Here is an 18607-nt window from a genome sequence, read left to right on the forward strand (position 1 = left end):
TCAGCACGAGGCTGCGCATCATTTAAGGCTCTCTTAGGGAATGTGCGAAGCGGTGCGGAGACCTCGCGACTGCTGCCAGCTGCTGGATGAATGGCTGAGGGAGCTGCAGATCTATGGTGCCTCGGTAAGAGTAAGGGACCCTGCTTCTCCCGAAATCAGGATTGTTGGTCTGAATCCCGATTGGCACGGTGAAGTCCAGTCGGCTCGATGAAGGCTTGTAGGAGGTTACACTGATTTTTTTTCTGAAATTCTGTGTGCTTGGCAGTTGCCAGGGCTCAGCAGCCTGCTCCCCTGTTAGATTAAAGCCGCTGGAGATCTCTGCTCCCAGTCACTCCTGTAAACAGCACAGACTGGAACGAATGGTGTGAAAACTCTGGTGTTTTCCATCGTGGCTCGTGTTGTAATCAGAATGACCCGCTCATCGAGAATTCAGTTCCAAAACCATAAAAGGGATTACCGAGGTTGTATATACTTCTTGGTCAGGATTTCCAAACTGGATGTGAGATTCGTGAGAGCTCTTAAAGGGGCCTGATTGCCAGGAAGGGCCGAGCAACTGTTTTGGGGAGAAGGGACGCCTCTCCAGCACAGGCCAGGCTGAGATCATCAATGCCACGCTTTTGGATTGCACAGCAGTAGGTTAAACTGGAAAGAAAAGGATGATTTTGGTAATCCTTCTGTTTTTGTTTTTTTTTTCCCCACTGATAGTGCTAACGTCCTTTCTGTTCGTTGCTTGGTTTCTGACCTTTTTTGGTGGATTTTCAGATTCCACTTACCGGCATTTCTTTGTGGCTCTGAATGCTGGGAACCTTCGGAAAAGTGAAAGCTGAGATGTTTCAGCTGGATGGGCCTTTACACAAAAAGGCACTGGATATGAGACGATTCGCAACCAAATGACTAGCTTGCCATTCAGAAAAGAAAATGAAGTGTTGGGGCTTGAAAGAAGAGAGGAGACAACATTGCAAGCTGGAGACCCAAATCGTTGAACGTGATGCTCGGGTTTTGTGCCTTTGGTTTTGAGGCAGCAGCAAGAGTTTGAATAGCAGGGCCTGATCTATTACAAGATGAGCAGGAGCAAGATCAGGCTGCTTGTCCCCTTCTGGGGGAAAATCCGGGGTGCCCTGAGCCTGCCTCGCAGCGGTGACACGGTGCCCTCGTCACGCTTCACGCCGTGTCCGTGCCGCGAGAGGCTTCGGCGTTGGCTGCCTGCCTGATGAATGGGAAGGGGAAGCAGCGTATGGAGTTGGTTGGATCTTGCTGCGTTTTCTCTGCTAAGCCCATGGGTGAGAAACAGCACACATAAATACTGTTTAGGGCCTAGGTGATGTTCATAGGCAGCGGGCCTTATATTAACTCCCCTGTATCATTGACTGGAACATTCTCCAGCGGGAGAGTGTGTCTGGTGCAGGTATCGTCATGCTCAGGGAGGCACAGGGTGTCCCATGGATCACCTCCAAAAGCCACTTCAGTCTAGAGAGACCCCAGCTCCCTTGGTCCTGCCAGAAATGCTCACGTTTGCTATCAGTTGAAGGTTAAGTGTTACGGCAATAAAGTAACTGAACACAAATTTCCCAGATGGGGTAGAGGCTCCGGAGAAGGCGCTGAACTCTGCCAAACCAGTAAAACCTATTTGAAGCACTCTATATACATAAACATTTTCTCCAGAGTGTAGTTGCCTTTCATGCTATATCCTAGGGTTTGGCAGCACATTTACCAAACTTTATTTTCAGGCAACGGTAACAACAAAAGGGTAAAAGCAATTGCATGTCAGAAGTGACTAAATCAAGTACTGGTGGTGGAGGGAGGCTGGTTGCTGACAAGACTGGATGAAGGACCATGCAGAAAATTCATGCTGGGGGTGAAGCGAGAGTTTTGGGGATGTATTCATGCAAGATGCATTTCAGTCATCCTGTCACGCCTGAGTCTGGCTGGGCTTAAATGTGGGTAAGTTGAGCAGGCCCAGGATTTGTACCTGACAAATGGGTAAAGGCCTTTTCAGTAGCGCTCATCTTTTGGCAAACACCGGGCAACTGAGAGTTGCCCACCTGGCCTTTGAATCTACCCGTCCTGGTGCCTGAACTGGCATGGATGTAACCACGTAACTGTCTAATGTGACCTCAAACTTCCTGAAAAACTTCCAGAAAAACCTCCGTCTGATCTGCTTTCTTCCCAAGGTGGTTGTGTGCCTGTGTCTCTGAAGCATGCTAATAATGAACTCAGCCTGGGAATTTCCCAGCGGCCGGCATGGCTGCTGTTGCAGAGCCAGCTAAAGCACTGGAGCTTCATGTAAGTGGTAGTAGGTGTCATCGTTAAAAAGTTTCACGTTGGATTTTGGCATTTGAGATGTGTCTGTGGTAACAGACAGGTTTGGTGGCTGGTAATCATCCAAGCTCATGTTTCTGTCAGCAGGCTTTTATGCAGGAAGGTCCCAAACCACTCGTGTTATCAGCATAATCGTTCATCTCCTTGTTTCATCTGCCAAAGGGAAAAGGGGCTGAGTTGGCCACGCTCTAGCTGAAGCTGCTGTGCTGCCAGCTGAATGACTCAGGGCTGGCGGGAAAAAGGTGCACTCTACAGCTTAACCACCGCTCCAAAAAAAGCAAAGGATGAGTACCAAGCCTGGCAGCATCAGCCACCCTATTCGGTTCCCTGCTGCAAGCGTCCTGGGGTGCAGAGAAGCGGGGTGCTGGCCAGGAGCACATGGGAGTGCAGATTGCATTGGGCAGAGGTGTTAACACTGCTGTGCAGCTGGGTTGTAAGAGTTCACCCGGACGTTGGAGAGGATAGCTTGGGATCTCAAAGCGAGACCCTAAAACGAGTACTACTTTTACCTTGATTGTTGAAGGACAGGGCTAATTCTTCACATTTTTCTTCACCTGTTTCTAAGCAATGCTCCGCAGCTGCCTGGATGGAGGTGTTCATCGTGGGCTGTGTCATTTAGCCACCATTTCCACAGAAATCAGGAGCCTTCTTTGCACCTTGGTTCACGACAGAGCTGTGATTGCGTCTGTGCATCCAGTCTGGGGAGGTGCAGGTGATTTCCCACTTGGGCACGAGAAGGTCTGGCTCTGCAGTGAAGGTCCCCATTCACTGCTGCAGTTCCCAGACCACCAGCCCCATCCGTAAGGAGGCAGTGAGCAAGGCTGGGGTCTGAGGGAGGTACACGCATGCGTGTGCAGCTTCAGAGGGGCTCGGTGGCCCTGGTCCGTGGGTGTTACTAATGGCTAGTGCCAGGCATGTCCCCTCCCCGGGTCCTGGGGCCCTCTGACTCCGTGGGGGTGTCACAAATGCCAGCAGAGGTGCGAGGATGGCGGAGGGTGAGTTGTGTGGCTGTGTAGTCAGCCGTGCCCTGGGTGTAGGCACGGGTAGGATGTAGAAAGGGGAGGTGAACGTGTGTGCTTGGTTAAACCCAGCTCGGGCAGCTTTCTGACCCACTGGCTAGGAACCCTCTGAGAGCGCGGGGCAGGCAAGGCTGCAGAGTACTGCCGGGTGTAAGAGAGGGCTTTACCCAGCCAGGCTTCCCTGCTTCGTCCCCTCGAAGCCACCGTCTCCCAGGAGCAGCTCAGTCTAGACACCTTATGGCAGCCCCGCGCCGAGGGAATTTGCTAACTCATGGCTGTCCAGGCCAGGCTCCCGCAGCCGTCTTGGTGCTTCGAGATGCAGCTGCGCCCTGTCGTGCACCCTTTGTGCAGGATCAATATAGGTTATTGCTCTACACCATCCCCTCTGCCCCGGCTGTCCAACATGTATGCTTTGCTTCAACGCTTTATTTCTCGTTTTTCTCTCATTAGCCGGATGAGATGCAGAGCTCTGCGCAAGCCTGTCGGGGAGAGAAGGAGAGGGTGTCTGGTGCATGCTCAAAGCGCTGCTGCCTTTCCCAGCCTCCTCAGAGCCTTGTTGAGGATCGTTGGCCGCTTGTCGTGCGGCGGAGGTAGTTCAGCCTGAATAGAGTGAGCAGAACCCATGCCGCAGAGGCAGCCGTGCTGAATGCGATAAGCGCAAAGGAGACTGCAGCTTGGAGACAGATGCCTCTCCTTGCCAGTGCCGTTTGCGGAGGGCAGATAAGCTTCCTGGAAGCTGGAGCTCTCTGGAGAATGTGCAGAGGGATCAAGCCTGACTCTAAGGTCTGTTCAGCGCTTGGCTCATGGTCTCGTCGGTGGCACTGTGACACATTTGTAATGTGAAGAGCTGGGGTGAACACAGCGTCAAAAAGGATCCGCACAGCTATCGCCGCTGATCGAATTAATCCCTAGAGGGCTGCTGATAAGCAACCTAACCCGGTCGATAGAGGGGTGCTCCGTTCCAGGGAAATAACAACAAGTTAAAGCTTCCCATCAAACATCTGTTTTCTCTCCTTAGTAGTTTTCTGGTTTTCCACACAGTAGAGTAACTTGGTTCAAATACCCTCCGAATAGCAGCACCGCATGCCATCTGCGTATTTTAGCGGGGGGATTGGGGCCCAGGCTGCAGCCCCTGCTTTTCACAGGCAGTGCTTGGGTACGTAAGGGCTCCCAGGATCCAAGAGAGCACAAGAGCAGGGCTGGCAAATTGCCTTTCTCAGGGTCTAGTTAGGCAGCCTGTGTTTGCACAGATGATGCCACGGGTCATGGCTGCATTTCATTCTCTGGAACGAAACATATTTATTGTGCAAACTCATTTAAGGAAAAAGCTGACTTTATTAGTTGGTCTCTGGAAAGCAGTCAGCATTTCTGTGACCCGTTCTTCCATCACTAAGGCAGAACAGGCTTAAGCAAGCACCTACCAAAGGTGTGTCGCATAGTTAGTGGCATGTAATTTACCTAATTTATTCTTCAGTAAGGAGCTTAAATACATTGGACATTGGCTGTCAGTCCATACACAGGCGCAACGTGAAATATGCTGGTTTAATTTATTTAATTTTAACCAAAAAAAAAAAAGTCCTAGAGCAGTTGAAGAATGCTTTATTTTTTCCTTAGACTCTTAACAAAGTGAGCTGTATGTCCTGCATTATGGGGCTGTCTGTGGGAACTGGGCCATTTCCTTGCTGCTGTCTGACAGCCCAGTAAGTATGAATGCAAATTCTGATCTCCTTCACCTTTCCACTTTGAATCACCATATGGAAAAGAGACGTGGATTCCACCCCGCTTTAGAGTCATGGAAATGAGCTGTTATGAAATGGGGAAAAGGAACTGTATCCTGGCAATTCCTGGATGAGCAGCTTGAGAATTGACGTAATTGCAAGGCGCCAGGAGCGAGCCGACAGAAAGGAGGAGTCAAGTTAGAAAACGAGGAAAAACAAGAGTGTGTTTAGGAAAGCTTAGCTCTCTCCTTCCTTTCCCTTTTGGCCAGATGATGTTTTGCCATTGCCAGGTACAACTTCCTTCAAAGCAGATAACTAATTTATGCCGGAAAGACCAATTAAAAGAATTGATTGCCAGTAATGCACAGCCATCTTACAAAATAATCTCTGGCTCTCCAGTACGGCAGATAATCTAATAAGCAGAACATGGAAGTTTCACCACCTGGAAATAAATATGAAAGATAGGATTTTGTCTGCAGATGGCGTACATGAAAGAAGCAGGGAGAACAGGGCTGAAAATAGTTGAGAGACCTGCTTAATATAATGCCTTTTCCTCTGATATCGCCAATGAACTGGGAAATCAACTTATCCTGCTCATAATACTTTGTATTTTGCCCCTGTGTTGTGCAAACAGCCTGGCTTTCATGGTGTTCGGGTGATGGAAGCAAGGATGTCCCCTAGGAGACTGCGGCCGCTTTCGACTGTGACCTGTGTCCAGAGACATTCTCCCAAAATCTGTCAATATCTGCTAAAAAAAAAAGGTGCTCCTTACAGATTCCGATGTTTTGAAGGGACAATACAATCTCCTCTCCTCCGTGCTGGTTGTTGCCCTTCCAGGCAGCTGAGCCAGAGGGAGAGGAAGACCTCAGAGATCCCGTCTGGGCACCGGCAGCATCAGGAGAGGGTATCTGGCCCTAGCTGTCCCTGTGGTAGCAGGATGCTCGGATCCTTGACCAGGACTGGCGGTCCATTCAGCTGGCTGAGCTGGGGGATTCCGTGCTGCCTTTCCCTGTGCTTGAAACCTGAGGGTTTGTGCTCGTCTTGGTACCCAGCTGGGTGCTCTGGCTGCAGCTCCCATTACTGCTCGTGTGGGACGAATGAAATGCTGGTTCCCCCTCGCCCTCTATCTCTGTGCCCAGAGGTGGGACTTGTCTGGGCTGGGGAGGTGGCACAGCTATTTCACCTGCACCCCTGGTGGCTTGGCTGGAGTCAGAAATGTTTAGATGTAATTTGCTTTACCGTTTTTTTTTTCTGCCTCCGTCGTGAGTCACATCCTATACAAGGATCTCGCCACTGTCCTTGCTGTGCAGCTGTAAAAAGAAAAAAAAAAAAAAAATTGGACTGAGTTAGCTGAGCAGGGCATTGGGAAACACCGCGGGAGAGGAGGTATTTCCCTTCGTAGACTTTATATGACACCTGCAGTATGGCATTGCTTAAAAAGAGCATGCGAGCCTGTGGCCCTTTGGCCCCTGTCCATACTTAACATGTTGGGAAGATGATCTTAATGCTGGAAACGGTGTTTGGTGTGTGCAGCAGGAGGACTGACCGCACTCAGAGGCCTTCGTTTTTCAAGTCATTTGGCGACGTGTGCCTGGATCCTGGGTCCGTCTGTGTGAAATGGGAAGTTTTGGGTTGATTTTTTTTTTTTTTTTCCTGGAGGCCCCTAAGCCATGACATGGGGCAGGGGCTGGTATTTGAAGGGAATTTGGTGCTGCTGGTTCCTGGCCGCTGCAGTCTAGTGGAGAATCTAGCTTTTCAGAGTGTCTGGGACTTTTGTTTTGCTAAAAAAACTCCAAGCATTGGGAAGAAAAGATCTTTGTCTTTCAACTGCGAGCAAAGAAAGCTCTTAGTATATGTCCGAGAGCCACCAGAAATCCCCTAGCAACCAGGCTTCATCATCCCGATATTTCATTGCAGGATCATAGGAAACCAGAAACCCGCACAAAAGCACTGCTGTTATTTAAAATATGAAGTTGCTGCTGGAGGCTTCTTTATAAAGGGGCCCAGAATGGGCAAACCCTATTCCTCTTGGTATTTATAGCTTGCCTTTTAGCATGTGCACACATAGTCCTTGTGCTTTGAAACAGCTGGGACTGACTGAAAACTGGGTCCCTGAGGTCAGGGTCTGAAACAGAGACCGAGGAGTTTTAACTTCAGGCTACTGTCTTTGGAAACTTGGAGCCCGAGCCAATGAACTGGGAAGTTTTTGTCGAAACGTGGGGGAACTTTCCATCACATGCTCCCTTCCCTGCTGGCAAGGAGGTTTCACGTGGCTGTAGGTGAGCTGCCTGGCGTGATTAATCACCTTCAGCATCTCTTTCCTGTGCTGGGAAGTTTGGAGACAATGAAAGGAAAATTACTGGAGCTGGCCTGCTCTTTGCAAACCCCAGGGCTGCAGTGTCTGTGGATGGCGGGTCTGAAAAGGCATCCATCTCCCGTATTGCGGCAGATACGCAAAGCAGCCCAAACGGACCAGGGGGCCATTAAAAGCTGTGGTCCCCTCCACCGCGTTGGCCGGGAGCATCGTGCGGGCGATACGTATCTGTCTGGCACGCTGCCATTGCTGAGCGTGGATGCAGTGACCGAAGGAACGCTGGGTCCCTGCCTGTCCCATCCAAAGGTTCCCGCTGCAGCATCGTGCTCGTCACTTCTCCCCTGTCCCGGCGGGGAGGCGAGACCCTCTTGCAAAGCCGTAGGAACCCTACACAGCCTGGGCAGCGCTCGCCTCGGTGCGGGGGAGCAGCTCCGCAGGGAAGCCTGCCGTTTTGAAGTGGGGACGTGAGCAGTGCCCCTGCTTTGCCTATGCTTTCCGCTTGGGAGCGAGGAAGTGGCTTTGATCAGGATGGGCATGTGTCTTCGTGGCCTGGTTCCTGCTGGGGCTGTCTCGGGGGAGGCTGTCGATGAGGTCGATGGCAGAAGCAGCAGATTACCCTTGGAGCATCAGTGCAGGCTGCAGATGGAACGGGACTCTGCTGTTGCTACAGAAACAGCAGTCGTGCAGGATGCATAAAGGCAGCATCCTTTGGTAGAGCCGTGAGGTGCTCAGACACCTCAGCTTGCATGCTGCATCCATTTTTGAGACAGCCTTCAGGAAGGACCTGGTGGGGAGTGTCCGGAGGAGAGCAGTCAGATGCCCAGATGATGTGGTAGCAAGGGGTGATCGGGGGGCTTGGGCTTCTCTTTTCTAGCAGAGAAGAAGCTAAGGGAGGTGTTATGATAGTCTTTGTGTATGTAAGGAGTTGTTGCAGGCAAGAAGAGAGCGATCTGTTCTCCGTGTCAACTCTTGTAGGACAAAAAGTAATGAGTGTGTTTTGTCAAGGGAGATTCCAGCAGGGAACTCTCTGCCTGCAGGGAGCATGCGGACAGATGGCCCCGAAGTGGCACGGAGTCTCCATCGAGGCGTCTGAGGACAGGTAAAAAGCAGACATCTGGTCTGAACAATGCTGTTTTGGGAGGGGTATTTGGGCTAGCTGGCCTGTTGCCACCCTGCCTAGCCCTGCCGTCTGTGAGTCTGCACTTTGCAGAAGGAACCTAACAGCTCTTGTTTTACTTGTTTACGCAGGTAGTTTTGCGGAGAAGACTTATGAGTGGAGCTCAGAGGAGGAGGAGTCTGTGAGGAAGGCAGGACCAGTGCAAGTCCTCATTGTCAAAGATGACCATTCCTTCGAGCTGGATGAAGCTGCCCTGAACCGCATCCTCCTCTCAGAGGCTGTCAGAGATAAAGAGGTCGTGGCTGTTTCCGTTGCTGGAGCTTTTAGAAAAGGAAAGTCATTCCTGATGGACTTCATGCTGCGGTACATGTACAATAAGGTATGGCTCCAGCTCAGGTGGCTCTTCCCAGGGGTGTGGTGCTGCTGCTCATTGCTCCCATGTACCACCAGGGATGAGCTGGACAGGACACTGGGTTGGTGCTCTAGGAATGCTCAAGCCTCTCGTTAGCATGGGCTTCACAAAATAAAATAGAGCAGATCCTTCCACAGCCCTGTGCACCAGTGGGTCTCTAGTGGACTCTTGACTTTGGAGCAGAGATGTTCACATTTGCTGCCCTGTAGGAAACCTCTCCTATAGGGGCTACCCCTCTCCAGCACCGGGGTGGAGGCAGCACAGAGGGGAGAGTGTAAAACCAAAGCAAGACGGGAACTCTAGCAACATCTGTTCCTACCTGCAGGAAGCAGTGGACTGGGTTGGAGATTACAACGAGCCTCTGACTGGTTTCTCCTGGCGGGGAGGATCTGAGCGGGAGACAACCGGCATTCAGATATGGAGCGAGGTTTTCCTGGTGGACAAGCCCGATGGTAAAAAGGTGTGTGCTTCTCTCTTGCCTAGCTGTCTGTTGCTGGTCAGCTCATTTTTCTCTTCCAGCTTTTGTAGCACTCTCCTGCCTTGTCTTAGGTGGCTCAAATGCCTGTGTAAATTGAGGGGTCTCCAATACCATGTTCCTAATTCAGCATGAATGGGTTGAATGCAGTGAGGTGGTATCATGTCTAGGTGGTCCTGATATGCTCTCTAGGGGTCCCTCTAACTCTGGGCATCCCAGAGTTTTTCTCTGCTATTCCCAGCGATTTTGAAATTTGCATTTGCAAATTACTCCCCCTTCTTAGAGCAGTAGCTGTAAAATGGGGTGTCCTCATTCAGGGCAGTCACATACAATGCAAACTGGATTTTGGGGCATCCTGCAAATTCAATTTATAGCCAGGAGTATTTGTATTCTTCGACTCTTAACGAAGAGCCCAACACCAAAGTGACATTGAATTATCTTCGGTGTGATTTCTTACACTGGCTGAAGGTGTTTTGGGTTAAGGAGGTGCGATGCGCTGCCATGTGTGGCTTCTGTGACACGAAGCTAATGCAGACTCAGTAAAAGACCCATCCACACTGACAACAAGTATTTGAGGAGCAAAGCAGTTCCCTCTTCTGCGTTCCGTAGCATTCATTTCACTGCCTGCTGGAGTCATTGTGTTGTCGAGAGTGACTGGGGCTGCTCTTTTCCTTTGTCCTCCACCAGTTATAAGTCTGAGGCAGAAGCAGTGAGATTCCCAGCATGATAATGCAGCTGACATTCACCCCCCCACCCCTTGGGCATTTGCAAGTGATTTTGCTTGGATGCAGATGTTGAATGGGTGCATCCAAGCTGACATGGAGCTTTCTGCCTCTCAGGTTGCAGTGTTGCTGATGGACACACAGGGAACCTTTGACAGCCAGTCCACCCTGCGGGATTCGGCCACCGTGTTTGCCCTTAGCACAATGATCAGCTCGATACAGGTAAGAAGGGCGATGTCTTCAGGAATCACTTCCTAAAAGGCGGTGGCAAAAACCCAGTAGCTTGACACCAGCCTAACACAGCAGCTAGCCAGGGCCTTTGGTGGGAGAGACAAAGGCCATCGTGTTGGCTGCACCAAGTGCAGGACTCACGCGTGGCTCCATCATCACAGGGAACAGTCTCATAGAATCATAGAATGTTTTGGGTTGGAAGGGACCCCTAGAGGTCGTCTGGTCCAACCCCCCTGCAGGGAGCAGGGACACTGCTAACTAGATCAGGTTGCTCACAGCCCCGTCCAACCTGGTCTTGAATGTTCCCAGGGATGGGGCCTCCACTACCACCTCTCATCTCCTCACCCAAGAGCAGGGCCAGCAGCAGATGCACCCCTTTGCTTTCAGCTACCAAAGAGGAGAGGACCTTGGGCTGGGGAACTGGGTGTGCTTTTGTCTCAGTGCTGCTGGAGAAACCTCTGGGCTGGAGGTGTTCACACACCAGTAACCACATAGCCTTCTAGGGCTTCCCTGCCTACCACCCAGCCTTTGCTCTTGGAGGACAGCGTGAATGGGGTGGAAGCTGTCTCTTGGTACAGAGCTCAGCACATCATAAAAATGGAGAAGAAGGAACATTATTTGGACCTGACAGGCTTCCAGGCTGGGTCATGACAGCCCCTGGTGCTCCCATGCTGGAGTGTTTTGCTGCGCAGGGAGCAGCAGTGCCCGTCTGCCTGGCAGTGTGAGTCTGTCCAGCAGTACATCTGTGCTGGGGGCCTGTCTTGTACCGGCACCACGGGCCAGCTGGGACTTTGGCTCTGCCCCCATGGTAATGTTGTAGGCTTTAACCACACCGACCCACGCGTTGGCCTGAAGGACAGGCCATTCTGAGTGCTCTGAAGTTTTTGTTTTTAAATGCAGGTTTATAACTTGTCCCAGAATGTGCAGGAGGATGATCTGCAGCACTTGCAGGTAAGACCCTTGTCCCTGCTGCTCTGCAGCACTGGGGTGCCTGGATTATGCTCCACACTTGTAAGCTGTGTTGCTCTGGCACTTTTGCATTCAGAGCCACAAAAGGTTTTTTCACTTTCCCAACTCTCATGTTGGTTCACGGGCGTGGAGGAACAGCCACTTGGGTTGAAACCTGTCTTGCCTGTGCTCTTGTAGCGTGGCTTCTTGGGGGTTTGGGTCCTTTGGCAGGGCAGTCAGTGGGACACTCGCCAGGAGGGACTGTTCCTGTCTCTGGGACGTGTGCCTTCCTCAAGGCTGATCGCCTGTGGAGCTGGAAACGGCCCACGGCTGTGCTTCGTGCTGCAGTAGGTGGACGGAGGGCATGGAGAGGCTGAGAGAACCAAGGCTTTTGAAGAGTTTTATGTCATTTGAGTCAGTAAATATTTTTAACAATAATGCCTTTTTAACATTGAACTTGTCCAATGCAACTCTGATCTTTCAGCTTGGATTTGAAGCCATTATTGTTTAACATGTTGACCCATTTTTAGGCATCTGTGAAATACATTATTGTGCCTTCAGTTAGAAATTACAGTCCAGAGAGACTGGAGAGCCTTCAAATCTTGCTGGTAGGCTGATGTTACAGTCTTTGCACAGCAGGGGTTTGCAGGGAAAGTACTTACTTCTGAATTCATTTCCGCTTCTTAGAGTGTTTAAAGAGAGCGGGGCTCCAGCAGTCCCCTGTAGCACGTGAAGTTTCTGGTTGGTATGAAAGCAAGAGCTTTGAGAAAACAGTTTTGAGCCATTTTTCACAGGTTTGGCAGCCAAAAATTCCAAGCTGAGATCTTTCATGTGAGGGCTCAGCACAGTGATTGTCTGTAACAGCTCCGGGTGCCTCTCAGATGTGAACCAAAAGCATGCAGCCAACCAGTTTCTGTTCCAGCTCTGCAAATGGTGCTGTTACCCCAGGTCAACAACCGTCCCTTGCTGCTGTGCCTGTGGCTCACGGCCCTCTGCCCGGCCGTGCAGGCTGACAAGCTAACAGCCCTGTTGTTCTTTGCTTCTCCTTCCAGCTTTTCACCGAGTATGGCCGGCTGGCCATGGAGGAGACATTCTTGAAACCTTTCCAGGTGAGTCCGAGGGTCCTGGCCAGCACACGTCCCCTCTGTCGGAGGTGGCTTGGCCCCGAGCCGGTTGGCTTCACCACGAGGTGTCACTGCAGTTTGCAGGACAGGGAGGAGATGGGGATGCCTGGGGACTGGCTCAGCTGTGCAAAGGAAAAGCTTTGTGCTTCCTTGCCCCCAAAGAGGCTTCCAAATACATCCAGCCTCCCTCTTTCTTTCCTCTCTGAACCCTTGCCATCCTGAGAGCTCTGCCCTGTTCTGCCAGATATCCTGCTGGGCTTGGAAAGCAGTCAGGTTTTGCAGCAGGTTTGTCACCTGGGGATTCTGCCCAGCCTTCGCTCTGAGAGGTTTGAACCCGCCGGCCCTGGGAATCCCTGCTCCTGGCAGAAATGAAAGGACGAGGATTAGCTCAGAGCTGTAGCGAGTGACAGCAGAGCTATGGGAAGGCTTGGTTTAAGTGGGGTTTTAACTTCAAATAAGGGACATCTGTTCGCCCTGCTGCTTCCCAACCTGTGCAAGCTGGCGTTCAAAAAAGGGAGAGTGTCGGGCAGACAAGAGCTTGCTCCGGACACCAGAGCTGTGGGCAGCTGGGAGGATGGTGGGCTGTGACAGCCCCTTCCAGTAGGAAAGTGAATATGAACAAAAAGAGACAAAGCAGAAAATAGGGGGGCAGAAGGAACCCATGCCATGGCTGTGGCAGCTTCAGTCCTTTAACAGATCAAGTAATGATTTTATGTGGCTTTGATTATGGCTGCACCGAATCTGGGAAGGTGCTTGAACAGTTTTCGAAGCCTTTGGGGGTCTCTAGGACGGGGTGTGAGGCTGGGAGCGGGGCCTAAGGGGATGGAGGGATCGATGCTGTGAGGTCCCCAGGCGTCCTCACGCTGCGGTGGAGCTGCAGGGCTCGCTGCGTGATCGGGGTGGTGAATAGAAGGAAAACACCTTCTGTGGGGCTCTGGCTTTACCCTGTACAAGTTGTTCCTTTAACCAGATGCTCTTTGGCAGTCCCAATGGCTTGGTCCAACTTCCAGCTGGCATCCACAGTAGGTTAGGTGGTAGCTGGATGGGGGTTTGTGAGCTTCCCAAAGTGGAAAACAGCAGAGAGCAAAACGTGCTGTAAAAATGCAAATAATAATTGGGAATGGGTACAGTTCCTTTACTTTTGCCTTCCAACATAAAAAGAGAATTGCTGTCCTCACCACCATCCTGGAAGGCCTAAGGGGTTTATAGGGTGTCTGTGGTCAGGAAGTGGAAATAAAATTAAAAGGTAAAAAAATACGGCAAATGGACAAATTGAGATTTTGAGGAGCTTTGAGGGTATATTGGATGTTGGCATGGGCAGCTGACTGATAAACGATGTGAAAGCTACGAGTAAAAATATATGACTTGTTGTAGCAAGAGCTAGGAGAAAATTGTAACGTGGTACAGAAAAAAGCCAGACATTAAATAAATATTCCTGTGCCTTATTTAAAAACTATCAGGGTAACGTAGCCAAATATTTCAGTGAAAGTGAAATACTTCCTACTCCATCAGTAAAAAGGAGGCTGTAAGGGGAAACTTCTAAATATGCTTAAGTCATTAGGACTGGATAATAGGCTCTGATTTTACCAAAGACCGTGATTGCTGTCGAGTCACACGGTTTTGTGGATAGCAAGTCTTGTCAAGCAATCCCATTATCGATTTTTAAAAGACCAGGAGTTTGGTTGATAAAGGTAACCATCACCACGATACATTGCCTTCTGTAAGCCTTATCTCCCTGTGATGCTGATTAAAAGCAAATGAAAAACGTACCAAGTCAGCATTGTCTGGTTTAATCCATTGTAAATGGATTAAAAACTCATTAACTGATAGATGACAGCGCGCGCTGAACTAATTTTAATAGGGAATCATCATCCTTCAGAAGTGTTTCCTTGGGGCTCCCCCCGGGGTCTCTCTGATTCACTGTCATCTTCATTAACGATCTGGGGAAAAATATCAAACGACTGGTGGTAACCCTTGCGGACGTGATGAAATTTGGTAGAAGGATCGATGGCGATGTGGCGAGTTGAGCAATGGAGCTCTCCTGTCCACATCGCAAAGTGGGCTTGTTCTGCAAGGCACGTTTCTGAAGACAGCCAAAGGTTTTGATTAGGAAGCAGGAGAAGGCCGATGGTAAATAAACTGCTTTTCCAGCGGGGAGGATGAGGCAGCGTGCAGCTCGGTGTCTGCGGCTCAGGCTGGACAAAGCCTAGCAACGAGGAGCACCCATTGATGCAATTTAAGGATTAGGGTGGCTTTACGAGAGGTGCAGGGGCTTCTCTGGTAGCTGCAGGCTTCAGACCCAGACGGCTCTCTTTGCAGAAGTGAGTCTACAGCTTGAGTTTCTTGGGTGAGGTTCCAGGCCTGTAAGTCCAACAAGCTGAATCTCTTTTGTCCTTAAAATATACGAATGGTGGAGGAGGCTTTGGAAAACGGCTCCTCTAGGAAAACGCTGCCAAGCCGGGAGAGCACTGGAAGTGTCGATAGCTGAATCTCTTCAGGCTGAACAAGTCCAACAAGCTGAATCTCTTTTGTCCTTAAAATATACGAATAGTGGAGGAGGCTTTGGAAAACGGCTCCTCTAGGAAAACGCTGCCAAGCCGGGAGAGCACTGGAAGTGTCGATAGCGAGGCAGTTGCATTGATCCTGCTGGAAGGGAAGGAAGACTTGGCGGTGGAAAATGAGCGTTTCCCTTTGGCTCCCTCCTCTCCGCGGTGTGTCCTCACGCTTGCGCTGAAGTGTAACCGCCTGCGCTGCCCCCCGTGCCCTCCCCAGATGCCAGTCCCGGCCGTGATGCCTTGGCAAAGGCTCGCACGGGGTGCCTGGCGGTTTGCTGGGCTGGAGGGGTGGGTATGCGGCACGGCCAAGGCAGCACGTCTGGAACAATTTTGCTTAGGAAGAAGGAAACTAATTCCCAAGTCAAACAGCGCACGACATGCCTAATGTGTTTGTGGAAAAGTCCTAAACATGGACATGTCTCCTAAGCATCTCAGGCTTCGAAAGAACAGCGTGTCCTGAAACAGCTAACTGGGTGCAGTCGCTGTGGCTCATCATGCAGTTAGGAATCGCCAACTCACTCTTCTCTCTTTTTTTTCCTCCCCCCCCCTTTCCTGATGTTTTATGGAAGAGAAAGAAGGAGGGGAAATATTTGCCCTCTCTCCTCTAAATCTTTGTTCCAAACATAGACAATTTTTAGGGAAATTCCAATGAAATGGATTCCGCTTGCTGACCTGCTTATTCATGTGCATGAGAGAAATCCTGGCACCTCTGCCAGGCCCTCCTGGGCTTCGGTGTTTGGGGCTTCCCCCTCCAAACCATGTTTTCATTACACAGAACGTAGGTCCCTTGCACAGGTGAGGTACCGGAGACAGGATTTTTTTCTAAAAACATTGGTTTTTTAAAAACAGATGAAAAGTTGACCGTGCTGGTATTTATTTATTTATTGCATAGGAACTTTGAATGCCTCAATAAAGATTACAAAAGCCAGTGATTTCTTATTCACCCTCGTTATCCTGCATCTGCTTCTCATTAAAAGTCTGTCTGGAAGGCTGCCCAGTGAAAAAGGCTGAAAAAATGAGCCTGTAAAATTCCCATAGGATGGAACTAAATGTGGCTGGAATTAGGGAGCTCGTTGCCTTTTGTCCTGGTTAGCAAAAATCTCTTTCTTGTTTTGCAGTTTAAATGACTGAAGCTATGCTTCAAGCTAGGGAATCAAATTGCCACCCAGCAAACCCGTACCGCCGTCCGGGGTTTGCTCCCCCTTTCCCCCCCCGTAGGACGTGGCCATGCATGCAGCGAGTCTGCGCGGTCTCAGCACCACGCTGGGATGGCCCTGCACTGGTACTTCCACCAGTAAAGATGTGAGTTGCTGCTGGAGACTCAGAGACTCAGGGCCAGGTCTTGTTGTGGCATGAAGATGGGGGCGAGGGTGCCGGGGGGTCCTGCCACCACTGCGGGCTCCGATGGCTGAGCGTGAGCGGCTGCTGCGAGCGGTGGCAGTGGGGAAGGAGGCCCTGACCTCCCTTGGGAACCCCTGTTTGATAATGTACATGGGGTTACACGTCTCACGTAGCCGCTCCTGCGATGAGCAGCAAACAGAGCGATGCCCTTGAGAGATGAGTTTTTCCCAGCTGGAGCAGCTGGTAGCTTTGACTCGGGGGGTACTGTATGGCACTGACCCCACTGTGTTTCTGTTTTCTAGTCCCTTATATTCCTTGTTCGTGACTGGAGCTTCCCGTATGAATTTTCCTATGGATCCGACGGCGGCGCAAGATTTTTGGAGAAGCGCCTGAAGGTGCGTTCTTTCTGACCTGGGTCTGTTTAATGAGCAGTGCAAGCCTGGGGGGTACGCTCGTGGGTGATGGAGAGGGGAAGGGGCACCTCTGGCTCGTGACCCAGGGGTGATGCACTGCCATCACCCACGCAGATGGAGGGTGCACAGGGCACGAGGGTGGGACCTTGATCTGGGGGACAGCCGGCGCTGGCAAGCGTAATCCTGGGCAGGGAGCGGGGAACGGGGTGCAGAGCAGTGAGGGTTCAGCTGGGTGGCCACGGCGCTGGCTGTTGGGTGTGAACTGCGGTGTACAGAGATGCTGGTTACGGTCACGCTTACCCCGCGCCTGAAAATCACAGAAGAGGCGTTTTAGGAGGCGGAATTTCCTTGCCACGTTCAGCGGAGGGCTGAGGCCACCTGTGCTAGGCTTCTGCCCAAGCCCAGGCTCCCCGGGGCTCTTGCTGGGAGCAGCTGGGAGAGGCGTTAGAGGTGGGAGTCAGCAGATTCCCTAGAGACCAGGATCCGTGTTTTAGTAATAGGTAGTTGCGCAGTAAAACCGATGGGCAAGGGCTCCACTGGGATTAATCAGGAAATGCATGGGTGATTTGGTAGTGGAGAGACCTAATTAAAGGGGAGACAAGAAAGGCCCTAGTGGGAAGTCCCACATGTTTTTGTATTCCAGTCATAGACGGGCATGCACATTTTCCAAACGATAATAACACGCCCCAGGGCATGTGGTCAGAGATACGCGAGTCCCTTGGTCGCTGGAGGAGCCTTGTCTTTGTCCTGGTGCAGGCATGCCCCCACGGGATGTCCTTCTGGCTTGCTCTTCCCGCTGTAAGCAGCCACAGTGCGCGGTACCCCCTGGTCCTGCCGGCCCCGCGTTAACCGGTGTCCCTGTCAGCAAGAAACCCCCTGACCCCAAGCTGCTTTCTCTCAGGTCTCGGGAAATCAGCATGAAGAGCTGCAGAACATCAGAAAACACATCCATTTCTGCTTCACCAAAATCTCCTGCTTCCTCTTACCCCACCCGGGCCTGAAAGTCGCCACCAACCCTAATTTTGATGGGAAACTGAAAGGTAGGAAGGCAAAGGTGTGGTTTTTAAGCAGATACCTTAGATGCCCTGGCAGACTGTCCCACTGGTCCCTGAAATGTCTGTAATTGCTTTCCATGAAAAAACTTTTGGGAGAGGAGTTGGATCCTCCTCCCAACGATGTACACGCGCTCGGCTCGTTATTCCAAGTCCAGCAGCTGCCTGTTCATTGCCGGGTACTTTTAACCCAAGACAGAGGTGGAAGCAAAAAAGGTGTAGGAGGCTAAAAAATTATGGGAGGCCAAAATGTGAAGGAGGCCAAGACAAATTTGGAGGCAAAAAATGTGTGGGAGGTCAAAAAAGGTGCAGGAGATGGAAAAGGTATGGGAGATACTGACAGAGGGGGAGGCCGAAAAGGTATGGGAGGCCAAAAAGAAGTGGGAGGCCAAAAAGGTATGGGAGGCTGAAAAGGTGAGGGTTGTCCAGAGAGGGGTGGAGGCCAAAGAGGTGTGGGAGGCCGAGGTGTCAGTCTCTGCTCCCAGGGAATGGGCGATGGGATGAGGGGAAATGGACTCAAGTTGTGCCAGGGCAGGTTTAGGTGAGACCCCACCTGGAGTACTGTGTCCAGTTCTGGGCTCCCCAGCTCAAGAAAGATGAGGAACTCCTAGAAAGAGTCCAGAGGAGAGCAACTAGGATGATAAAGGGACTGGAGCATCTCCCCTAGGAGGAAAGGCTGAGGGAGCTGGGCTTGTTCAGCCTGGAGAAGAGAAGACTGAGAGGGGATCTCATCAACACCTACAAATATCTCAAGGGTGGGGGTCACAAGGACGGAGCCAGGCTCTTCTCAGTGGTGCCCAGCGCCAGGACAAGGGGCCATGGGCACAAACTGAAGCAGAAGAGGTTT

At 51.2% G+C, this 18607-nt stretch overlaps 1 protein-coding gene across 3 annotated transcripts in view; it reads left to right on the forward strand.

The window, feature by feature from the left end:
* The window catches only part of ATL1 (atlastin GTPase 1), a 30495-nt gene that overhangs the window by 1377 nt on the left and 10511 nt on the right, over positions 1 to 18607 (forward strand). Inside the window, exons 1-8 of one of the 3 annotated variants that reach the window (XM_035888418.1) lie at positions 763 to 1280; positions 8619 to 8866; positions 9225 to 9359; positions 10214 to 10318; positions 11228 to 11278; positions 12328 to 12384; positions 16598 to 16690; positions 17610 to 17748. In XM_035888418.1, coding sequence (XP_035744311.1) covers positions 1211 to 1280; positions 8619 to 8866; positions 9225 to 9359; positions 10214 to 10318; positions 11228 to 11278; positions 12328 to 12384; positions 16598 to 16690; positions 17610 to 17748 — 898 coding nt within the window. In that variant the 5' untranslated portion in view covers positions 763 to 1210. Of the gene's footprint in view, positions 1 to 762; positions 1281 to 5590; positions 5818 to 8618; positions 8867 to 9224; positions 9360 to 10213; positions 10319 to 11227; positions 11279 to 12327; positions 12385 to 16597; positions 16691 to 17609; positions 17749 to 18607 lie in introns of those variants that run through there. The other 2 variants (XM_035888417.1, XM_035888419.1) reach the window with 2 other exon arrangements.

Source organism: Egretta garzetta, unplaced genomic scaffold (assembly GCF_000687185.1).
Source record: "Egretta garzetta isolate BGI_Z169 unplaced genomic scaffold, ASM68718v1 scaffold21, whole genome shotgun sequence".
NCBI classification, from domain to species: Eukaryota; Metazoa; Chordata; class Aves; order Pelecaniformes; family Ardeidae; genus Egretta; species Egretta garzetta.